The 22,856-nt window shown below is 45.4% G+C and overlaps 1 protein-coding gene across 1 annotated transcript in view; it reads right to left on the bottom strand.

Annotated features, from left to right (window-relative positions):
* The window catches only part of GYS2 (glycogen synthase 2), an 86,890-nt gene that overhangs the window by 41,688 nt on the left and 22,346 nt on the right, over positions 1–22,856 (bottom strand). Inside the window, exons 3-4 of the mRNA XM_053251206.1 lie at positions 19,143–19,334; positions 12,953–13,138 (exon numbers count right to left, since the gene is read on the bottom strand). Of these exons, the coding sequence (XP_053107181.1) occupies positions 12,953–13,138; positions 19,143–19,334 (378 nt within the window). The remainder of the gene's footprint in view (positions 1–12,952; positions 13,139–19,142; positions 19,335–22,856) is intronic.

Genomic DNA, 22,856 nt, shown 5'->3' with positions numbered 1-22,856 from the left:
TCCATCGCTAAGGGTTCCAAGGAAGGCTTCTTAAGGAGTGGTCTAACTATTGCCTCCTTGCGACAAGAAGGCACCCTACCCTCCCTCAGGGATGCATTTGTAATATTAACTAGGCCACCTCCAGCAATCTCCCTGCTAGATAGAAGCAGCCAAGTCGGGCAAGGATCCAAAGAACAGGTGGTAGGCCGCACTGCCCCAAGCAACTTGTCCACATCCTTAGGAGTCACAGATTGAAACTAATCCAATCTAATACTGCAAGAGGGATTGCTGCACACCTCCTCCATAGACCTTGCAGAAATAGTGGAGTCCAAGTCAGCCCAAATACAGGAGATCTTGTTCCCAAAGAACCCATTAAAAGCATCACAGCAGAACGACTCCGGGGACTAGCAGGGTGAAGGGAGATGAAGTTCTGCCCTGCTGCATCAATCAGCAGTGTGCCCTGATGCTAATGCTTACACAGTGGGGCTTGTCTGAGGAGGATAAAGCCAGATGCGTGGTGGTGGGTTCTTCCATGACTGTAAGAATGGACCAATCCTGTCCTGCAATCATGGTAGCAACCGCCATCACGCATTGGCTTTCCCCTCTTCAGACAAGACCCGCTGGAAGCGTGAGCAATGAAATGCCAGGGTGTGTGACACAGCAGGGGTGGGACTTTCTCCCCCTTTGCCCCACTCTGCACAGCTACAGTGGGGCAATTTTGTAATGTCTGAATGAGGCTAGGGTCTTCACCAATGAACAGAACACTCTTCGGCAACGGTACTTTGAAATGTCATGGAATATGCAATAAAGTGCATGTGCACAGACAAGAGAATGCACAAGCATGTGTTGTAGGGGCATGTGCCACACGCACGGATCGCACTCGCATACCATTGTGCAGTTCAGAATTTTCCTTTAAAAGGTCCTGCTCACAAACAGGGCATGATGTTTGTCCCAGGCCTTTATGTACAGACGTCCTATTTAGTCACTGTGACTAAAAGCTAGTGACAGTGCTATCCTCCAATTTAGCGAGTTCTTTTTTGGTTCCCCTCCTTAAAGGCAAGTGCCCACCACCTGCATCATAAACCTTTTGGTTTTCTCTTTAGTTAATTGTCACTCAGAACTACAGATCTTCACATTTCGGATTTTTACGAAAAATTGGCAATAAAAATAACATGGCATTTCAGGCTACAAACTTCCTTCTCCTTCCTCATTACAATGATGATGGAGAGGATGCAAAACTTAGAAGGGATAAAGTATATCTTTCCTCCCAAGTTGTGCTGGGCGCTTTCCAGACTAGCTGCTCAACAGCAGCAAAATGCCTCCGTTCAGGCAAATCGCCTTCGAAATGTAAACAGCAGGGGGAGCAGTCTCGTGGAAACTAACAACCCCCAAAACAGCAACCTTTTAATGCCAGATATACAACGTCCTAGCTCTATATCACAGTGATTTAATTTGAAACAAGGCATTGGAAATGTGAACGGCACCCTGCTGTCTGCGTAGAGACTGTGGTGTCACAACGCAGGAAGTGTGGAAGCACACTTCTGAGATACGATGTGACCCAGTTGAGCGCCTGGGTGTCTAAAAACCTGAGGCAAATAGTCCAAGCATATGCATATCCCCCCCCCCTCTCTCTCTGTGATGGTTTTTATGGTTTAACTGATTTTAAGGTTTTAAACGTGATTTTTATGGCGTTTTACTGTACTTCGAGTTTTATAAACTGCCTTGGGGTGTCTTATTAAAGAAAGGTATACAAATTGAACAAACAAGCAAACATTTTTCAGAAAGGAGGAGTGGTGGAGAGACAAAAGCAAAGAAATAGAGCAATGCAGCATCTGCACTAGGAGTTCTCAGTAATGGGCTTTAGGTCTTTAACAGCTTTGAACTGGTGACCTAGAAGTGAAAGGCTTATGATCCAATTACTAGTCCCCTGAGCTGTACCACTGAAATCATTTTAAAGGGGCTTTTAAAAGCCACGTATAAAAAGGTTGCACCCTGGGTTCATTCTGAGAGAGCTCCTTCCATTTTGAGAGCTTAGGAGTATATTTGAAAATCCTGATAGACCTGCCCTAGAGTTGGAATGAAGATCATCATTTGAAGCCTTTGGAGAAGAGTTGTCCCACCATAATAGTTTCAAGGAAAATGTCCTCTTGGCTGTGTCCCCTCATTTATGGTATTCTGTCCTCAGGGAGGTTCACCCCAAATTTAGTGATCTTTACAAAGCAATCAAGTCATCTCCCTATGTCCCCACATGAGCCTTCCCATTTATGGAGGCCCTCTTCCGCATGCCACCATTATCTGAGGAATGTTCACTTTTGACACAAGACAGGACCTCTTGGGTGGTGGCACCTTAGTTATGGGAACATTGTGCCTCACGATGTGCACCTGGCCACCTCTCCTTTGGCTTTTTGTCATCAAAGCCTTTTCATTTAAGGCCTCGCTCTTTAGGCTGTGGCTGTGAACGTAATTTTATCTGTGTCTTTGATTCCTGTTTTTATAGTGGTTTTATGCCCATGTAGTTTTACAGTTCATGTAGTTATTGTTGTGAGTTGGCCATTAAGAAATTAAATGAAATGTAATCCATTAAGAAATTAAATGAAGTGTAAGTGTTACATTGGGTTGCATGTGCTGTGCAAAGAACTTATTTGTCTAGGCTTTGAAAAACATGTAATCCTGCCTCACACTAGGGAACTGGGGGAGAGGTCTATCATCGGCTACTATTTGGAGGGCTAAAAGTCCCCTCCAGCCTCAAAGGCAGGATGCCTCTGAGCACCAGTTGCAGGGGAGTCACAGCAGGAGGGAGGGCATGTCCTCAACTCCTGCCTGTAGGCTTCCAGTGGCATCTGGTGGGCCACTGTGCGAAACAGGATGCTGGACTAGATGGGCCTTGGGCCTGATCCAGCAGGGCTTTTCTTATGTTCTTAACTGGTTTGTTTGTTTGTTTTGTTAGGTTTTTATACTGCCTTACCCAGGTGGCTCTAGGCGGTTCACAAATGATGAAGAGAAAGTGGGGAAAACCTGGGGAAAGTGATCATGTCATCTTCAGATTCATGATATCAAGAGAGGAGAAACCAAAGGAAGTCAGACACGTGCCCTGTACTTCAGGCGAACTGGTTTTAATGACCCCAGAGAAAAATTAGGTAGGAGCTCATGACTAATAATGCTAAAGGAGAAAAGAGTCTTAAGAAGAATGTGAGATTCTGAGAAATAAAATAGTGAAGAATAAATCACAAACAATTCCATGAAAAGGAAACATGGGAGACATCTTGAGAAACCCGTGTGGATGTAGAGGGAGCTCTTTGAACATATGGGAAGCAATATGGACACATTTAGAAAAGGGAAGGGTGGGCATATAACAACGGAGAGTACATAAGGTTTGCATAGCCTTTGGGGACATAGTTTTAGAAGCCACAGTGGGCTTCAGAGGGAAGGGGAGATCATATAAAACCACCCTCCTCCCTTGCACAATGGCACAGCATTAGTCTGGAACATAGGAAGCTGCCATATACTGAGTCAGACCATTGGTCTATCTAGCTCAGTATTGTCTACACAGACTGGCAGTGGCTTCTTCAAGGTTGCAGGCAGGAGTCTCTCTCAGCCCTCTCTTGGAGATGCTGCCAGGGAGGGAACTTGGAACCTTCTGCTCTTCCCAGACCGGCTCCATTACCTGAGGGGAATAACTTGCAGTGCTCACACTTCTAGTCTCCCATTCAAATGCAACCAGGGCAGACCCTGCTTAGCTAAGGGGACAAGTCATGCTTGCTACCACAAGATCAGCTCTCCTCTCCTGGATGTCAGTCAATGTCTTCATACCCTTATGGTGTGGTGGTCAGAGTGTTGAGCTAGGAAGACCCAAGTTCAAATCCCACTCAACCATGAAACTCTCATAGGGGCAGGTGACTGTGAGCCAATCACTTATCCCTCAGGGATCCGTAGAGGAAGAGCAGGGTATAAAGTAAATAAAGAAATAATATGGAGACTAAGGCATGGGCTTCCTCACTGCAATAATGTGGGGAAGCACTTTAAATTCTCGAAATGCGTGTTCTAAATGCTAGGGCTGGCATAAATGAATTTTGCTGCATGTATAGGGAGAGGGGAGAATTGTGTTTCATTTTCAAGCATTTCTTTTTTGAAAAAATATTTAAATTGCAGCCTCATTACAAGAGTAAATGAAGTGAGGGGAAGGGTCTCCATTTGGGAAAATAACTAGGGAATGGGACACATCTGCCCCCTGCTCAGATACTTTGTCTTAAACATCAGTGAACTGGAGAAAAACTGTATCCCCCCTTGAGGGCTTTCCAGCGTAGCCTGCTAAATTCTGAAACCCTAAACAGCTGCCTGTGCCATTTATTAGGCTTGGCGGCCCTCCTACATGTGAAGTACTAACTTAAAGCCCTTGTTAATCTCGCTTAATAGTTTGGTGTCCTTCCATTTCAGCTCAGTTTCACACTTCTGACATTGTTCTTCCCTGCCAGGTTCCTACCAGTGTTTCCTCTAACAGGGATTTCCAAATGTTTTATTTTTATGTATGTATTTACTTAACATATTTTTATACCACCCAAAACTTACATCTCTGGGCGGTTTACAGTATAAAAATAGAAAGTAAAATAAAACAAAAACAAAAAGTTTAAAACTACAACTCCCAGCATCCCCAGCTGCAATGGCCTTTGGCTGGGGATTATGGGAGTTGTAGTCAAGAACATCTGGTAATCCCTGTTAGAGGGAACACTGGTTCCTACAGGTCTAAAGTGCTACCAAGTCAGTTCTCTCTTGATAGCACTTAGCTCTCCTAGGTGCATTAATGAACATTGCTTTTTAGACCATAACAGGCAGTTCGCAACAAAAATAAATGAAAACTATTCATAGTTAAAACAACCCGAACCTAAACCTGTGTAGACAAACTATCTAACTAAATTGCAATTGCAGGACAATGCAAAGGAGAGTATGGGAACAAGCAAAACAACAAACCCGTAAGAAAAATAACTAGCTAATGGCACTGTGAAAAGGGTACCTTTTCATCTCCCTCTGGAAAAAGTGGACAGACTAGCCCTTTTCAAGCGCTCAGAAACTGAGTACATTGTGCCCTAGTACAGGCAAACAGGAATATGAGACAACAGAGAACTGTTCTTGTTGCTGCTGTTGCTATAATAACTGTTATGATGATGTGGTGGCTATACCCACACCCCTGACACCAGTGGGCCCTTTGAGAGCTAACATGTTGTAGTGGTGACTACAGTGCTGGACTAGGACCGGGGAAACCCGAATTCAGATCCCCATCCTGCCATGAAACTCACTGAGTGACTCTGGGCCGGTCACTTATCTCTTAGCCTAACTTCCCTAACATGGTGGTTGTGAGGATAAATGTAACCATGTATACCACCCTGGGCTCCTTGGAAGGGTGGGATATAAAAGTTAAAACAAACTTGCTCCATACACATGTCCTCACTCTCTCTGTGTTCTGCTCTTGCAAGTGTTGAAGACAGGCAGAACATGAACTTTGGCCATGGAGTGCATTGACCCTCTTGGGGCATGGTGGCTAGTCAGTGCTCTCCTATCCCCCTTCTATACATTCTATACATGTATACCGGAAGTTGACCACGTTCCAGGGGCCACCAAAGAAAAGGCCCTGCAGCTTGTGGCCACCTCAACAATAAATATCATTACATTATTAGAAAGCCAGGGTAGGATCCTCCCTGACCTTTATTTTTCTATAGGAAGGGGACTGTTTTCCAAGGAGAAGCATTTAAATATGCATCCAATATCAATTGCTACCTGAAGTGGAACAATCCAGGAAAGGCTTCCGAATGTGATTCTGCTGATGGTATAATCTGTCCGTACGGCTGCCAATCAGCATCCCAAGGCTTTCACTACACGTCAAAGCTCCTACCACCTTTCCTCTTCCTCCCTGCCTCCACTGCCCTCTTTTGGGAGCGGATGGAGAACATGCAGTTCTCAAGGAAAACCACTGCAAAGCAAGCACACCACTTCCAGGTACTGCTAGTACTTGCCTTCGAAAAACAAGCAAGCAAGCAGACTCTTTCCACGCAAGCTGTACTTCAGATGGGAGAAACCGAGAACTGATCTGCCCTTTGCAGAGAGGGGTGTCTTTCATCCCAAAGGTTACCACAAACCAGCACACCCTGAAGACTGGGAGTCCTTTAGCCCTGGATAAATCACTCGCTTGACCTTAATCGTCTTCTGCCATGAGACAGCGGCAAGGATATCCTCTGCAGACCTGCCTCTCTGGATCGTTTGTTTAATGAGTATTTTGCAGATCTATTCCTATGCTTCCCTCTGCCCCCTCTGATTGTGCTTTTGGGCCAGGGTGACCTTTTCACAGCCAAAGATGCCCTCATTAAGACAGCTGATCTGTTCCTAAATGGTGGTGTTTGTCAGAAAGAGCTTTAAAGCGCTGTAAGCATTTGCAGAACAACAAGAACCAAACAATCTGGCATCATTTCCTGTATTAGTACCCTTTAAATGTCAGCCACCCACGTGGATGCTATCCATGATCTGTAGAATCCCATTAGCTCCCCCCCCCCACCCGCCTGCTCCAACTCTCTTGTTAAAGTGCTCTCGATATGACGAATAGGCTGTTAATACTTTGGAGCGGGATAGTAAACTTCTGAATTCCCAAGGGGTACCCTGAAAATAGGCAAGTGTGCTTATTTTAGGAATTAATGGTGGTGGGGTGCCCTTTCATATCCAATTTTGTTTGTCTCAAAATTAGAAAGATAGGAATATCAGAAGCTGCCATATACTGAGTCAGACCATTGGTCCATCTAGCTCAGTATTGTCTTCACAGACTGGCAGCGGCTTCTCCAAGGTTGCAGGCAGGAATCTCTCTCAGCCCTATCTTGGAGATGCTGCCAGGGAGGGAATCTGGGACCTTCTGTGTGCAAGCATGCAGGCAGGGGTGCAGCTATAATTGAGTGAAAAGGTTCAAAGAACCCAGGCCCCCAGCTCCTGAGGGCCCTCCAGCTCCACCACTATTTTCTTCATGACCTCCCTCACTCTGGGGGGCTGTCGGAGAGAGGGGTGAACACGGGCCCCCTCTCCCCTAGCTATGGCCCTGCATGCACATGCTCTTCTGCTGAGCTATGGCCCCATCCCCTAAGGGAAGGGCTTAGGAAATCCACTAGTCTAATAATCTGTGATGAGTGAAAAATGATGCCTGACAAGTGAAAAAAGTCCAGAGAAGTAATGTATGTACATAGCTCAAGGAAACAACTGATGAGTAAACCACTTTGTCTGGCTGGTGAACTGAGCCAACATTTCTTGACCCCTGCCTAAGCGGAATATCTTACAGTGCTCGTGTGTAGTCTCCCATTCAAATGCAAACCAGGGCAGACCCTGCTTAGCAAAGGTGACAGTTCACTGCTACTACAAGACTAGCTTTCTTCCCATAAAATTAATGCCTCATGGAACAAATAGCAATGAATTGAACAAGGGTGTCAATTTTTCGAAGCTCCATTTCAAAGCCATTCATTTTTGTTTTTAATCTTTTAATAATGAAAGCATTGGGACTGACATCCAGACTAACACTGTGCTGTGCAGCAGCCGCAAGGGTGTTGCACTAGCTAGTTGCACAAAGTCAAGAGCTCATATTGCAAACTAGAGTTGCCCCAGAACACACATACTCTTGTGCTTGTGCTTGTGCAACAGTGAAAAAGTGAACAGTGAAAACAGACAGCCAAATGAACCCTTGATTTTAAAAAGGAGCAAAACAGAAACATTGAACAATTGAAAATAGAATGAATGGAAATGGAAAAAAACTGAACAAAAACAAGAATAAAGTAAAAAGAAGAAAAATGTTGCACATCCTAGCCCTATACTCGAGACCAGTAATCCCATGTGTTTCATTCCGTGAGCAAACTCTTAAAGTGCTATGAGGAATAAATTAATTGAATAATGAAAGCTTCCTTTGAAGTCAAAATATCTACTCTCCGATGAGGCTCCCTACTGCAACTCTGCTGGAATTACTCCTCTGTCTTTGCTAGGGATGAGTAATATTGTCTTAGTAATATTTCAGCAAGATTCATAGGCACACAGGAAGTTGTCTTATACGGAGTCAGGCTATTGGTCTATCTAGCTATCTAGCTCTACCCTGACTGGCAGCTCACCAAAGATTCAGGCAGGAGTCTTTCCCAGCCCTACCCGGAGATGCCAGGGATTGAACCTGAGACCTTCTGCAGGCAAAGTGGTTGTTCTTCCACTAAGCTATGGCTTCTTCCCCATGCCCCATCACTGCTCTGGAGGCATGCCCAGAATGGTGACGTGTGCAGAAACATAATAGGTGGGCTCTTGAGGATAGGTAATTCTTACTCCGATACACTTGGAAATTGAGCCTCTTTGATGGTAAGTGTGCCTCCAATTTTAATTCAGAAAAATGCAAGCCTCAGCAATCATACATGAGCCAACACAGCTCCAGAGAGTGATTTCAGAGCCAGAAGTGCCACTGGTACCAATGGAAGCTTTTCTGCCTGGTCACATAGGTGCCAGAGGGCCTGATCCAGATTGGAACTATGGTGGGGCAACAGTCCCCCTGCTCCGCATCACATGTCTGATTCAGACTGGGAGTGGTGTGTGTGCTCTTTAACAAAGAACAAATAAGCATGCAGCGGCGTAGTCTGTGCTTGAATTGTTCTTTGACCCACACTCACACTCACCAGTTACGGGCAATGGCCTTTTTTAAACACACACACACCTACATGCGGTGCTGGCATGGAAAACCTTTATTTTGTCATCCAGGAAAGATGCGTGGACATTGCTGGCCAAAGGAAGGGTCAGAAAAGTCACATACACGAGGAACCCATTAAGCATGGGTCCAGCACTTGCAGTTTTGTATATCTGCAGTTGAGTGATGAATACCTGACCTCACTATACATGGGGGAGGGGGGAGGGGGAAAGGGTTAAACCTATGTATCCATGGGTCAGGGTGGCCAGAAATGACCATGGAGGTAATTTCTGGCTGTGATTTTGCTTCAACAGAGATCGGGAGCCATTTTATGGCTCATTTTGAACAAAATAATGCCCCCAAACCCCACAATTTTCAGCTGATTTTTCACTATTGGGTGTTTTTTTGTTTGTTTGTTTGTTTGTTTTCCACTGCTGGGGACCTGCGGAGCATGGTCCCCATGCTAAATCATTGTAAACCGCTTAGAGAGCTTTGGCTATAAAGCGGTATATAAATGTAAGTGCTATTGCTATTGCTATATATGGTGGGCCACTTTCCCCTGTATTTTTAGGGCTATTTAACCCCCCCTTTTACGTTTTCCTTACCTCTGGGAATTCCCCCCTCATCTCTATTGCCCCAATTATTCAATATTCACGGTTTCCGTATCTGCGGTAGTAGTGGAGAATGGAACCCCTATGGAGACTGAGGTTCTCCTGTATAAGAGAACCCTGGAAACAGGCCTCAAGTGTTTGCAGAGTCATGCTGATGCCCAAGGGGGAGCATGGGCGGAGATCCCTTTAATTGTCCTGGGAGTGATGAATTAGAAGGCCTCTTTGCCTGTTTCAATGTACTAAACACGTTTGATTGCATTCCTTCCTGCATTCTTCAGAAGAGCACTCACCTATTTGATCCCCCCCCCAAGATCATTCATTCCCTAGAAAAACAGAAGCCTACCCTTTCAAACCACCTCAGCTTGTCCTGCAAGGAAAAGCCCATTAACTGTCTGGCGCTAAGACTGGCATGTTAATATCCCTTACCCCAATTTTATGTCTCTGTCCTGGCCCCTTGAGGGCCCAGGGTTCCTGGAATTTTCCAACCACATGGTTCTGACCCTACTTAAGACAGCTGCATCAGGCACCCCTCTCTCTTGCTTTGTGGTCCTGATCCCAGGTCCAGGACTTTACGCCAGCCCAACTCTCCAGCAGGTATGTCAGGAGATACATCGCCCTGTTCTCCCCATATCTCTATGAATTTTATTATCCCATCTTCCCCATGTCTCCGTGGGCCCCCCTTAGACCCCCTTCCCTATCCCGTGTATGAATGACCATGTATGGATGTATAGGTTTAGACGGCTAGGAATAGGTTAGGGTAATTTAGGATATGCCCCTTTGGTTTTGGGTATTAGAGGAATTTTGTTCTCTTTCTTGTACTAGTAGGTCGGGGAAGGGGGGTCCCAGTTCCGGTAAAAGCATGCTCACTCTTAGTCAAACCTCATGAGCAGAACCATCCATCCAGAGCAGGATTTCATCACAAAGATATTCCTCTTATGCGATGAAGATGGCTCCTGCTTCAGAGCGGACCACTCTCTCATGAGAGTGCCTGGCCATAGAGACATCCATGTCGGCTAGAGAGCTTTTACCATCTGGCCAGACTGGAAAGTTCCATCCAAGCCCTGGGAAAGGTCCCTCAGTAACATCGGGTATGTCAGGAGATACATCATCCTGTTCTCCCAACTGGCAGAACAAAAACACCATTTTGCAAACCAGAAAAGCCAAATTTGGCAACCTGACCATTCTCTTTGGTCCATGCATGACACTGCATATGGTTGGGTGCACAAACAAACGAAGAGGCTCCCAAAATCCTGGCAGTGAGTTCAGCCATGAGCTCCCCCATCCTCAGCCATCCCAGCGGGCTACAGCAGAGAGAGAGGCGAAACAGAGAGGCCCCTCCCATCAGCCTGTCCTGGCACAACTGCCATCTGGCTCCTCCCCTCCCAGGACCGCCTCCCTCAATGGGCATTCCATTGGGCTGCAGCAGAGGGAGAGGGGAGACAGCAAGGCCGCCTCCATTGGCCTGGCTTTGACCAACTGCCTCTGAGCAATTCCAAGGGTAACGGAATCAAGCATGTTACCACTTTTTAATAGACTGTAGCCATAAGCAAATTTTCAAGGTGAAATATATGAAACACACACACACAAATATATATCCCCCCGCCCACTGGCAAGAGAACATTTCCTACTATAAGGCCATTTTTTAAAAAAACCGAAACCCTTAAATATTAATGAAACGTGCACAATACATTCGTTAACAGAATCAGAATTTTTGAGAGCGTTTCTGATTCTCTTACTGATGTCATTTGCACGTTTCAGGCACTACAATACTGAAGGGTTTTCTAAAATATGGCCTGATGGTAGGAAATGTTCTCTTGCCAGTGGATACATATAATATCAGCCGGAAAATGTGCTTATGGCTACAGTCACTGGTAAAAGTGACAGCATGCTTGATTCCATTACCTTTGGAATGGCCAATGTGGCTTTTCCCCTCCAAGAATTCTCAGTTAGCAGCCATCAGAGAGGGAAGTGAGACAGCAAGCCCTGCACATCAGCCGGGCTGCAACCAACTGCCCTTTGCCTCTGTCCTTCCCTGCAGTTTCCACAGCACCTGAGTTTTTGCTTCCCCGCCCACCCTACCTTTCCCTTCCCATCCTTTTCCCTTTTTGCATCCTTTCTATTTTGTTGTAAGCCAGGATTGTACGTGCATACAAATTGATCACAGCCAGTAGGCCCAAAAGTAGGCCCAGCTTGAGCACTACTGACAGAAAGCAGCATACAAATGGAGAGAGTAAATAAATGAATAAAGGGACTGCAACAGTGCAAACCAACTTGTCCCCCACACACCCACACAATCTTCCTTGCTAAAAGCTTGATAAAGTGAAATTGAAGATACATCTTAAAGCCCCTGCCAGGCCTGCCCGCCGGTTGCAGCCACTATGGCCACCTGCCTGCCGGGTCCGCCACTCTGCTGCCCCAACCCGTGACTTGCTGTTCGCCGCCGCTTCTCCCCCCCCCCCGCCCCCCGGTGGCTGGCTATTCACCGAGCTGCCACCTCCTCACCATGGTCTCCATCACTAATTGGCAGCTCTCTCGCGAGAGCTGCCACACATTGGATTAGCGACGGGTACACCTAAGAGAATTAAATATATAGAAGATCATACATACATCACTGACTATCATTGTTCCTCATATTGCCCTAGATGCTAAAAAACAAAATTTAGCTACTTTATAGGTGCCATAGGAATCTCTATCCTCTAAAAAAGAACTTAGGGGGAAAAAACATCCAAATGTCCTGGGAATTTCAATAATAATGGCAAAATCAAATCAAATCTCAAATCTTGATAGAAACAGCAGTACAAAAGAACATGTGCTATTGTTTTGATCTCACCAGTGCCACACAAAGGCAGTGTTGCTGTGAAACAGGTATATGCTGAAATCTACCTTTCAGTAATGCTGAAGGAAGGGCATTGAAGGGAGCCCTAGAAAATGACAAATGATATTTGGAATATGTCAGAGATGAAAGATTGGGCACTGGTGCAAGTACAAAGGATTCCCTCAGCATCTTACAGGAGCAGGGCAGCAGACTTATATCATTCTGCTGATCAATGTCCTTTCTTTGCGATTGAATAATTTCTTTTGACTATTCATGACCCAAGGAAAGTAGAAAATCAGTGGAAAGACCAAAGGAAAACAACTTATCCTCTATGCCCCTCTGCCAAGCAGATTGGAAATTATCTATCAATATCAAGGGTCAGTCCTACAGGAGTAAAATTAATCTTAAACCAGAAATTAATAATGGCCATCCCAGATTCTGGCTTCTGCTCTAATCAAACCTGCCTCCAACCTTAGTGCAGCATTGACAACACATCTCGGCATTATAAAGAGGACTCTTAAAAATCCAGACTGGACCCTCTCAAGTAGATCAAAGTTAGCATAAGGGCCCAATTGCGCTCCCGTACAGAAATTGGGCTAAAGATTTTGCCAAAAACTATTTAATAGCCACAAGAGCAGACATCCAGACTAATGCAGTGCTGATGCTGCATGATCCTCAGGGACATGTTTTTGGGAGCCACCACAGGCTTCAGAGGAAAGGTGAGATTGACTAAAATAACCCCTCCTTCGTAGCTCTGATGCACCGACACTGCATTACTCTGGACAACATCAGCCAAAGGTGTCGTCTGTCAAAAAGACTTGGCAAATGTACCCATCTGCCAAAGAAAAGGCACCAAAGTGCCACCTTCCTTACCTGGTCCAGGTGATTGTAGAAGTCTATACTTGCTGCACACAGGTACCTCCCCAGCAGCGTGGCATGAGTTGTGAAGATGGTTGCGACAGGCAGCTTCCTGAATCGGGAGAGGATGAGCCCAGGTCCTGCTTGCCATTCGTGGAAGTGAGCAATGATGCTGGGCTTGTCTTCAAGCTGATCAGAGAGCTACAAAAAGTATACAAATGTGTTATATATATATATATATATAGAGAGAGAGAGAGAGAGAGAGAGAGAGAGAGAGAGAGAGAGAGAGAGAGATGGGATAAACCACACCTTATTCTGTTTCATAGAATCTTAGCATTTTAGAGGAAGTACTTTTTCAAAGGCATAATTAATCTATGGAATTCTTTGCCTTGGGTTGTGGTGATGGTCACTAGCTTGGATGACCTTAACAGGGGCTTAGACAAATTCATGGAGGATGGTCTATCAATGGCGAATAGTCTGTTGGCTGTGGGCCACCTCCAGCCTCACAGGCACAATGCCTCTCAATACCAGTTGCAGGGGAGCAACAGCAAGAGAGAAGGCATGCCCTCACCTCTTGCCTGTGGGCTTCCCAGAGGCATCTAGTGGGCCACTGTGTGAAACAAGATGTGGGACCCAATAGGCCTTGGGCCTGATCTAGCAGGGCTCTTCTTATCTTTTTAGAGGTGGAAGGGATCTTGGCAGTCTTCTAATCCAGCCCTCTGCTCAGTCTGGGAAACTGCTATGAAATCTGTGACGTCTGGTTGTCCAGCCTCTGTTTGAAAACCTCGAGCAAAAGAGAGCCGACCACTGCAGAGTGGCTCTTACAGCTAGGAAGTTCTTCCTAATATCTAACCAGAATCTGCTTTCTGATTCTAGTCCTGCCCTCCAGAGGTGCACTTAGGTAATTTTGGAGCCTGGACATAAATGCCTTTGGAGGCCCCCTATCCCACTGCAAATTAAGCATCATCCCGCTATGCGCGCGCACACACACACACACACACACACACACACACTCCGTGACAAACACAGTATTCTTAACACATGGGGTATATTTATGCAAATATGCATTAGCAGAAACATTTCAACACACAACTTAACATATTCCCATCCCATATCTTTCTTTCCCCACTCCCCACTCTGTCTCTAAAACACTCGCCACAGGTCATAAAAACACTTGGCCACCCGCCGCAGTGTGGGCCAGCAGTGACCACATCAGCCCGGATGATCTAAAGAGAATTTGGGGGCCCCCAGGGGGTGTGGAGGCCCTGGACTTCAGCCCCTAAGACCAGGAGTAAGAGCACCACTGCTCAGGAGCAGCAGAAAACAAACCCACAATGTGACAACACTTCAGATGTTTGAAGATGGGCATCATATCTCCCCTTAGTCTTCTCTTCTCCAAAGACTCTTTTATATCTCTTCTTCAAGACTCTTTTCCAGCTCCTTCTACTGTTCCCCATAGGACCTGGTTCCCCAGACCCCTCATTATCTCTGCTGCCCTTCTCCAAACCCATTTCAACTTATCCATGTCCTTAAAATGTGGTGCTGAGTACAGGTAAGTAAGGTTTCAAGTAAGGTTTGACCAGGGCAGAATAGATCTTAATTTCCTTGGCTTTAATTTAAAAAAAAAAAATTAGGTCATGTTTATATATAAAGGAACTCAAAATATGCAAAAACATTGCCAGAGTGAGAACAAGTTATATGGGTATATGTTATCATTAAAATCTGTCTGTATTGCAATGAGGAATGCATCCACTGTTTTATTTTCCTTCTCACATTTCTAATATGCAAGTAGGGGAAAGCTGTCATCTGGACATGTTTGTACCAATTGCACACAGTTTGGGTTTGTGACAACTTCCAATAAAAATCAATACAAAGGCTCACAACAAATTATCAGCTTGCAGCAAGGGCGTCCACAGGACTCTCCCCAAAAGCCAGCAATCCAATACCCCCCACCTCCCTTGGAGGATTCCCCATTGAATTCAATAGGAACTGGCTCAGTCCAGGAAGCAACTAACCTCTCCCCCCCCCGCCCCGTCGCCCATGGCTTGCAGGTAAGCTATAAAAGCCAAAGGCTACTGTGGCTAAGGATGATGGCAGTTGTAGTCCAATAACATCTGAGAACCCAAGGTTGGGTACCCCTACTCTAAAACATCACTTTTAACATATCCAAATTGTGCTGTTTGGGGCTTACTTGAAATAATATAGCCAGTCATCTCCTCTATCTTTCCTAGAACCTCTTTTATTTTTTAAAAGTAATTTAACAGGTCCAGGGTAGATCTTCCCTGGACATCTCCAGCAAGAGTCACTATATGAATTATATTTTTTGGAAGACCCTGGAATAAGTTGGAATATTCAAAACCATAGGCACATAAACTAAAGCTTAACTTTTTGCCAGTTACTCTTATTTACAGCTGTATGGGTTTTTGGTTTTTTTTAAAAGCTATTCTGTTGATATATATACAAAAATATTTACAAGTTGTCTATACATTGGGATATTCCACTGCTTAGAGATGTATGTATCAGGTAGTATAAAAATATGATAAATAGATAGATAGATAGATAGATAGATAGATAGATAGATAGATAGATAGATACTAACAAAGCTGGAGCTTGAAAAGACTCTTAACCATTATGCGGATCAATACTTTGCAGCCTTGCTCTGTAAGACCAGTCCTTTTCCATGGTAGTGTCTCCCAAGCATTTCTCTTTAATGTATTTGATTTCATACCTCACCTTCCTCCAAAACTTCAAGGGCATCAGAAACATGCTGTCTTTCACTTACAGGCTTGCAAGTGAAATCTTGGCTTTTAACCCAGGCTTTTCTATGAGTGCTGTTTTTGTTGTGGCTGCCCTGTATTTTGTAGTTTTTTTTAAAAAAACTTTTAAAAACTTTTTAATTAGATTTGTATTTCTATATTCCCATTTAATATTTTTATTGAATAACTGTTCTATAGTCTTATATTGTTTTAAATGTTTTGCAAACCGCCATGAGATTGTTTTAATAAAAGGCGGTATAAAAAATTAACGGTAGACTAGACTAGACTAGACTAGACTAGACTAGACTAGAATAGATCTGATCTTGTTTTTAAAAAGTTCCCTCCTGGGATGGGCATTAAAGGTAAAGTTGTGCTGTCGAGTTGCTGCCAACTCCTGGCAACCCAAGAGCCCTGTGGTTTTCTTTGGGAGAATACAGGAGGGGTTTACCATTGCCTCCTCCCACGCAGTGTGAGATGATGCCTTTCAGCATCTTCCTAGATCGCTGCTGCATTACTGTGAGGCAAGGTCAGCAGCTGCCTCAGCTAGCAGATTCCGGCACTGCTAAAAAATGGAAGAAACTCTCTCCAAAGCTCTTATTCCTTCCTATGCTTCCTTCTGTCGCTTTCTGCACCTCCGCATTCCCAACCCTTGTTTGCCACCTTCCTAAGTCCAGGATTTCCTCCTCTCCCGCTTCCCCTGATCTTTGGAAAGCCCTTCTTCCCTCCAGCACCCCCCTCAGTCTGTCCTTCATCCAAGAAGTGTGCAGGGCCTCCTCTTTGCTCAGGCCTTTGCCTCTATTGACTTTCTCTGCCCCTTCTGTTTCCAAGCCCTCTTGCCTGTGTGCTGTGCCTCCACTTAGGCTGTGAGCCTGTGGGTAGGCACTGTCCTTTTTTTAATCTCTGGAATGTGCTCCAGTCCAGTTTTAGGGACTAAGCCCAGGCATTCCTGCTTGGAAAGAAATCCCTCTGTGCTCAAGGTCTTTTGCTCCAGGATAAATGTGCATGGGATACTGTAGGGTTTTAGAGCTGCTTCCCTTATAAGCACAAAGCAGGTGGTTTAATTAAGAGTTTATTCAGAAACAACTCCGTTTTCTCCTTCTCCCCTTTTCTTTCTGACTCCACCCCCCCATACTCTCTACAGGATCCCCACTGGGACAAACTTTTACAATAACAATATGTAAAAGATTACTAGATAGATATCAGCCCTTGTAGTGCATTTTAAATGCTTGTTTCTGGCTTGTCAGTCACTTCTTTACTTTAAAAGAAGTGGATTTGGTGAACCTGAACAGAGACATGGCCAGTGGCGCAACACCAGGCAATGTGGCCAGTGGTTGGAATCCAGATTTCTCCTCCATGAAGTAGCGGCTGGTGGAAGCTGGGGCTGGGAGGGGGGAGGGCGTGGAGCAGAAGGTGGAGTATCCCTTGAACTCCTGGGGAAATCTCCTCCCACTGTCGGGCATCCTGAGTGGCCCACGAGATGCATGCCCTGCCTCCCCTGCCCAGCTGGCCAAGGCGCCCAGCTGAGCAGCAGTGGTGGGGTGCATGGCTTGCTGGCTGCAAAAGATGCGGGTTGGTAGGGTCAGGAGATTTTAGTGGAACTTAAAAGCATACTCTGCCTTCTACTCTGCACCCCCTGCCCCAGCCACCACTGAGTCCATATATTAACTGAGCATGTGGGGGATTTGTACAGCAAAGGCTTTTGTTATCTCTGATACTTCTGCATAGCCTCCCAGTGTCCCTACTGACCAGGGAAAGTCCCTATTTTCTGGAATGCGTCCCTGATAAATCTTATTTTGCCCCTGTTTTTGCCTTCTGGGAATGCCTGGTTCTGCTTTGTTAGAGTGGCCGTTCTTCAGGATCCATCTCTCTCCCCGCAGAGCCTCTAGAAATTAAATCCCTAGTTGGGTGGGTGGATGCATCATGTCTCCAGTGCCTCTGCAAATCAATGGGGGCACAATACTAAAGCCCTATGCAGTGCACGGTGTTCAGTGGGTTGAACCCAGTTTTCAGAAATGTATAACAGGGGTGGGTGGAGAGGTGAGCAGTAATCCTTGGTATGAGAATTGGTATTTACTAGTGTATCCCTGTTTTCATCTGCAAAGTGCAGATGAATCCCTACTAACTGAGCAAGGAGGCGCCTTTTTAAAGTGGTGATTCTCTTTTTGTTTAGCAAGGGGAGAGCAACTGGCCCTATTTAACCCCAGCACAGCATCCCTCCAGTGGCTGTTGCTGGTGTCTTTCTTATGTTTCTTTTTTAGACTGTGAGCCCTTTGAGGACAGCCAGCCATTTAATCAATCAATCAATCAATCAATCAATCAATTAATTTCTGTATGTAAACCGCTTTGGGAACTTTGGTTGAAAAGCGGTATATAAATATTTGTCGTATTTGTAAAGTGTTGAAGGGTCTGGGTTTTTGACAATCTGAAATATTTAGGAATGTGCATGAAATTCACTCGAATTGATTCACATCCGATTCAAATTTGAAACAATTCAAATTCAAAACCATTGCATAGAGAGGAGATTTGCTCGAATCAATTCGAATTCACCCAAAGTCAAATCAAATCAGTCAAATTCAACCAAATTCAATTAGACTTTGGGCAAATTTGAATCTATTCGAGCTAATTTCCACTCTGTTCAATGGTTTTGAATCGATCTGAGCGAATCCCATCCCCAGAAATAATGTGCTCTGCAAAGACATTATGACCTGCTTTTAATTTGCCCCATGCTTGTAGTCAGGGCTGTATGCACACCTGCCAGGTTCCTTGTCCACACACTCCCACACACACACATTCCCAGGCATGTCCCTGTTTGCATTGGGGGAATGTTGGAGGCCATGCTGCTGCTACTGCCTCTGTGGTGTCAGAGCACTCCTCCATCTGGGCTGAGGAGCGTGTGTGGGTCATGGGGAAATGACTGCGGAAGATGGAGGAAGGGCCTGCAAGGATGTGATGTTGCAGAGAGTAAAAGGGAGTCATGTTGGCCTTGCAAATAGGGCCCGTCATACTGTCAGGGCCTTCACTGATTTAATATATAGCTGCTATGAAGTAATTGCTATCAAACCCCAAGCTGTTGGTGTAGCTTGCTGCTACTGCTACTACTACTACTACTACGAATATTTATATACCGCTTTTCAACAAAAGTCCCCAAGCAGTTTACAAAGATAGGTAGGTAGGTAGGCAGGTAGGTAGGTAGGTAGGTAGATATAAAAATGGCTCCCTGTTCCCAAAGGGCTCACAGTCTAAAACAAACCCCCATAAGATAGACACCAGCAACAGCCGCTGGAGGGATGCTGGGCTGGGGCTGCATAGGGCCACTTGCTCTTTCCTGCTAAACTGAAGAGAATCATCCCTTTTAAAAGGTGCTCACTTAGCAGATAGCAGTAGCTACAAATCTGAATATTCAGAGTACTCTGTACATGTAGGATGATATGCAAACTCTCGCACAATACCTCTTTCAAGAACCAAGCAGTTAACGACCCAAAGATGAGCGCATCGTTTGCTTCTCGGTCATGGTAAGGGATTCCAATGTGGCTTGCATCCCAGAATTCCCCTTTCCATTTGTCCAGATTCCACGCGGCCGAGCCTATGTCGAACAGCACCACATACGGGCTCCCTTCTATCAGCCACCTGCCAAAATACACCTGTTAAAGGGAGACAAACATGTTAGGGCAAACCCACCGGGAGGTGCAGGTGGTTTGTCCACACTTGCTGCTGAATAGAGATCAGGCAAACTAGCTTAAGGATTCTCTAGCGATAGGTCAGAAACTGCCACAGGGAACATAAGCTTTTGGGATATGCTTTGAGGCCATCAACAATGGTTTCCACATCTTGTAGCCTTTAAAGATTCTCCTCATTCTCCCTTGCTGGATTGCTGGAGTGACAAGACCTCGGACAGCTCAGATTTAGACTGAATTTGCATAAATTAGATGATCATAAATTAGAATGTTAGAATAAATTAGAATTTATTTTAATGCAAAGAATATTACTCTTTGGATGTTTTTATTGCTTTGTTATTTTGTGAACTGCTCTGAGCAGTATTTACTGGAGGGGTGAGGTATAAATATTTTAAATAAATACATAAACAAACAAATAGGCAACTTGTGCCAACAAAGCCTATAGCTCAATTTCACATTTGTTTATTTGTTTATAGTTCCTTCCTTCCTTCCTTCCTTCCTTCCTTCCTTCCTTCCTTCCTTCCTTCCTTTCATATGGAACTCAAGGCAATTATATTTCTCAGGTGGTATCCAGTCACTAAACAGACTCGGAGCTAGTCAGCTTCAGCAAGGCGGCTGCATCATCATCACTGACTGCAGCTAGTGCAAAATTCGGCAGCTTGGATTTTAATTGGAGCTGCCCATTGGGATCACTTCACACCCATTTTGAAAGAGCTGCACTGGCTACCAGTTTGTCTCCGGGTCCAATTCAAGGTGCTGGTTTTGACCTTTAAAGCCCTTTATGGTTTGGGCCTGGGATACCTGAGGGACCACCTACTCCCAAGGGTTGCTGCCTGCTTGACAAGGTCATCTGAGGGGGCTCTGCTCCGGGTGCTGACAATGAGGGAGGCTTGGTTGATGTGCACACAGGACAGGGCCTTCTCTGTTGCTGCCCCCAGACTCTGGAATGCTCCCCCAGTGGCTATTCACTTGTTGGTCGCCATCACGGCTTTTAGAAAGCTTGTTAAAACTTGGCTTTTTACCCAGGCTTTATGTGATTGTCTCCACTGCTGCTTCTTTGTATTTTGTATGGTTATTTTATGCATGTATTTTAAAATCTTTTTCGTTAAATCTGTGTGGTTTTTTTTTAGCTTAATATTTTAATTATGTAATTTTTATAGTCTTGTTTTAATTTTTCTATGTGAACCGCCTTGGGGTTGTTTTAATGAAAGGGGGTATACAAATTTAACAATAAATTAAAAAAAATACAATCACCTGTCCACAGATCACACTCTCTACTCCTCTTGGTCTGACTACCCCTCCCAAGCGCTACCCTCTTCCTGAAGGGCAGGGAGTCTTAAAGGGGTGGTCCTTTGGCCTTGGGTTGAGCCAAGGTATTCTCCCAAGAAAACCACATGGCTCTGTGGTTGCCAGGAGTCAACACCGACTCGAAGGCACAATATTTCCCTTCCTTTATGTGTGCATTGGAAGAAAGAGAGAAATGCGGACTGACGGAACAGCAGTAACTAGCCAGAATCATTTAACTACAATGTGCCCGAAGATCATCTATTCCAACCCACTATCTTGACCTGAGGGATGATCCTCTGTACAGAGGAAGAAGTGAGATCCTAGAAATAAATTTGGATTGGGGAGGTTAATCTTTTGGGGTCATTTAATCCTACGTGTACAATTGGAAGTAATGTACACAGGAGGGGAAGCAACAGATTAGGAGATGGGATTAAATGAGGACATGACGGGAAGATTAATAGAAGAGATGGGGATTTAAGGAACTTTAATGAGGAATTAAAATTAAAGGCAAGCCAGGGGAAATCTCACACAAAGCCCAGGGACACCCTAAGAACATAAGAAAAGCTCTGCTGTATCAGGCCCAAGGCCCATCTAGTCCAGCATCCTGTTTCGCACAGTGGCCCACCAGATGCTGCTGGAAGCTACAGGCAGGAGTTGAGGGTGTGCCCTCTCTCCTGCCATTACTCCCCTGCAACTGGTACTCAGAGGCATCCTGCCTTTGAGGCTGGAGGTGGCCCACAGCCCTCCGACTGGTAGCCATTGATAGAACTCTCCTCCATGAAGTTATCCAAACCCCTCTTAAAGTCATCCAGGTTGTTGACTGTCACCACATCCTGTAGCAGAGAGTTCCACAAGTGGATCACTTGTGAGGTCTTGGACCTCCCCCTGGTCCAAGTGGATCACCCTGAGAGGTCTTGGTGGCAGGAAGGGCATGAAAGGCAAGGGACATGTGCATCTAGTTCTCATGGAGGTGGTAAACCTTTTTCTGGACTGTACCACTTCAGACTGAAGAGGGGGGGAGGCTCATATGACTGAATTCTCCCTCAATGAAAAAGAGATCCCTACCCATAGAAAGTCATATTGCTGAAAGGCAGTTAGGGTATAATATTATGCTAACTTCTAGTTTTGTATGTAGTGAGATTTTTCTTTTCTATTATTTTCTTTTTATGGTGGACCATTCGATTATTTGAGTCCACACCTGCATCACCTAAAGTGGTACAGCCTAGACACATAGTTTTGCCACCAAGAGAAACTGAACCTGGGTCCTTATGCATGATCGGCCCATCCAGTACAACTACAAACTACGACTTTCCTGGGCTGGCAGTATAAAAGAGGATGCTGCCCTAGATGGCGAGCTCACCCCTGGTGGGGTCACCACCGAAGGGGCAACACCAAAGGGGGTCACCCCTTTGGGAGCCCCTTCAGAAACCATGAGGGCTCTACTCTGTTTGCTGGGAGTAGCTCTAGCTGTTTCATTATGTGCCTGAGTGAGGATGTCAAGAGAGAGCGTCAATTAGAGTGGTTACAGGTAGGGGAAAGTATGGCGTGGGGCCTCGTTAACATCAGAAAAGGGGAAGAGCGGTTCAACATCTCATTCCTATGCCTTCTTCTGGCTGTGCCCATAGTAGGAGAGTTCCTGGCTACATCACCAGCTCTTTGGCCTGCTGGTGCTGCTGTTTAACGCCAGGTCAGAATAAAAACTCCACCAGGAAGGGGCCAACCTAGTTTGTATTACAGAGACCTGGGTGGGGCAGCTGGGAGAGACGAGTCCTTCCCAGCTGTGTCCACCTGGGTATTTAGTGCGGCATCAGCATAGGCTGGCGGACGGGAGAGGAGGGTTCGCTGGGATTTATAAAAGCTCTATTTTCCTCTCTAGGCCCCCATCCAAGTAAGTGCCCGTTCAGAGTGTTTTTCCCTGGTGTTGGGCTCTCGGGAAAGAGTGGGGATTTTGTTGGTGTAGCATCCACCCCACTGCCCAGCTGTCTCCCCACCTGAGCTCACAGAAGTGGTCTCAGATTTGGTGTTGAAGACTCCCAGAATGATTGTGCTTGGTGACGCCAACATCCATGCAGAGACTGCCTTGTTTGGGGTGGCTTGGGATTTCATGGCCACCATGGCAACCATGGGGGTGTCCCAACATGTTGTTGGCCCAACACATAAATTGGGGCACTCTCTGGATCTGTTTGTTGTTGTTGTTGTTTT

This window comes from Hemicordylus capensis, chromosome 5 (genome assembly GCF_027244095.1).
Source record: "Hemicordylus capensis ecotype Gifberg chromosome 5, rHemCap1.1.pri, whole genome shotgun sequence".
NCBI lineage: Eukaryota > Metazoa > Chordata > Lepidosauria > Squamata > Cordylidae > Hemicordylus > Hemicordylus capensis.
The sequence above is the reverse complement of the archived record's forward strand: the minus strand, read 5'-3'. Positions and strand labels throughout refer to the sequence as shown.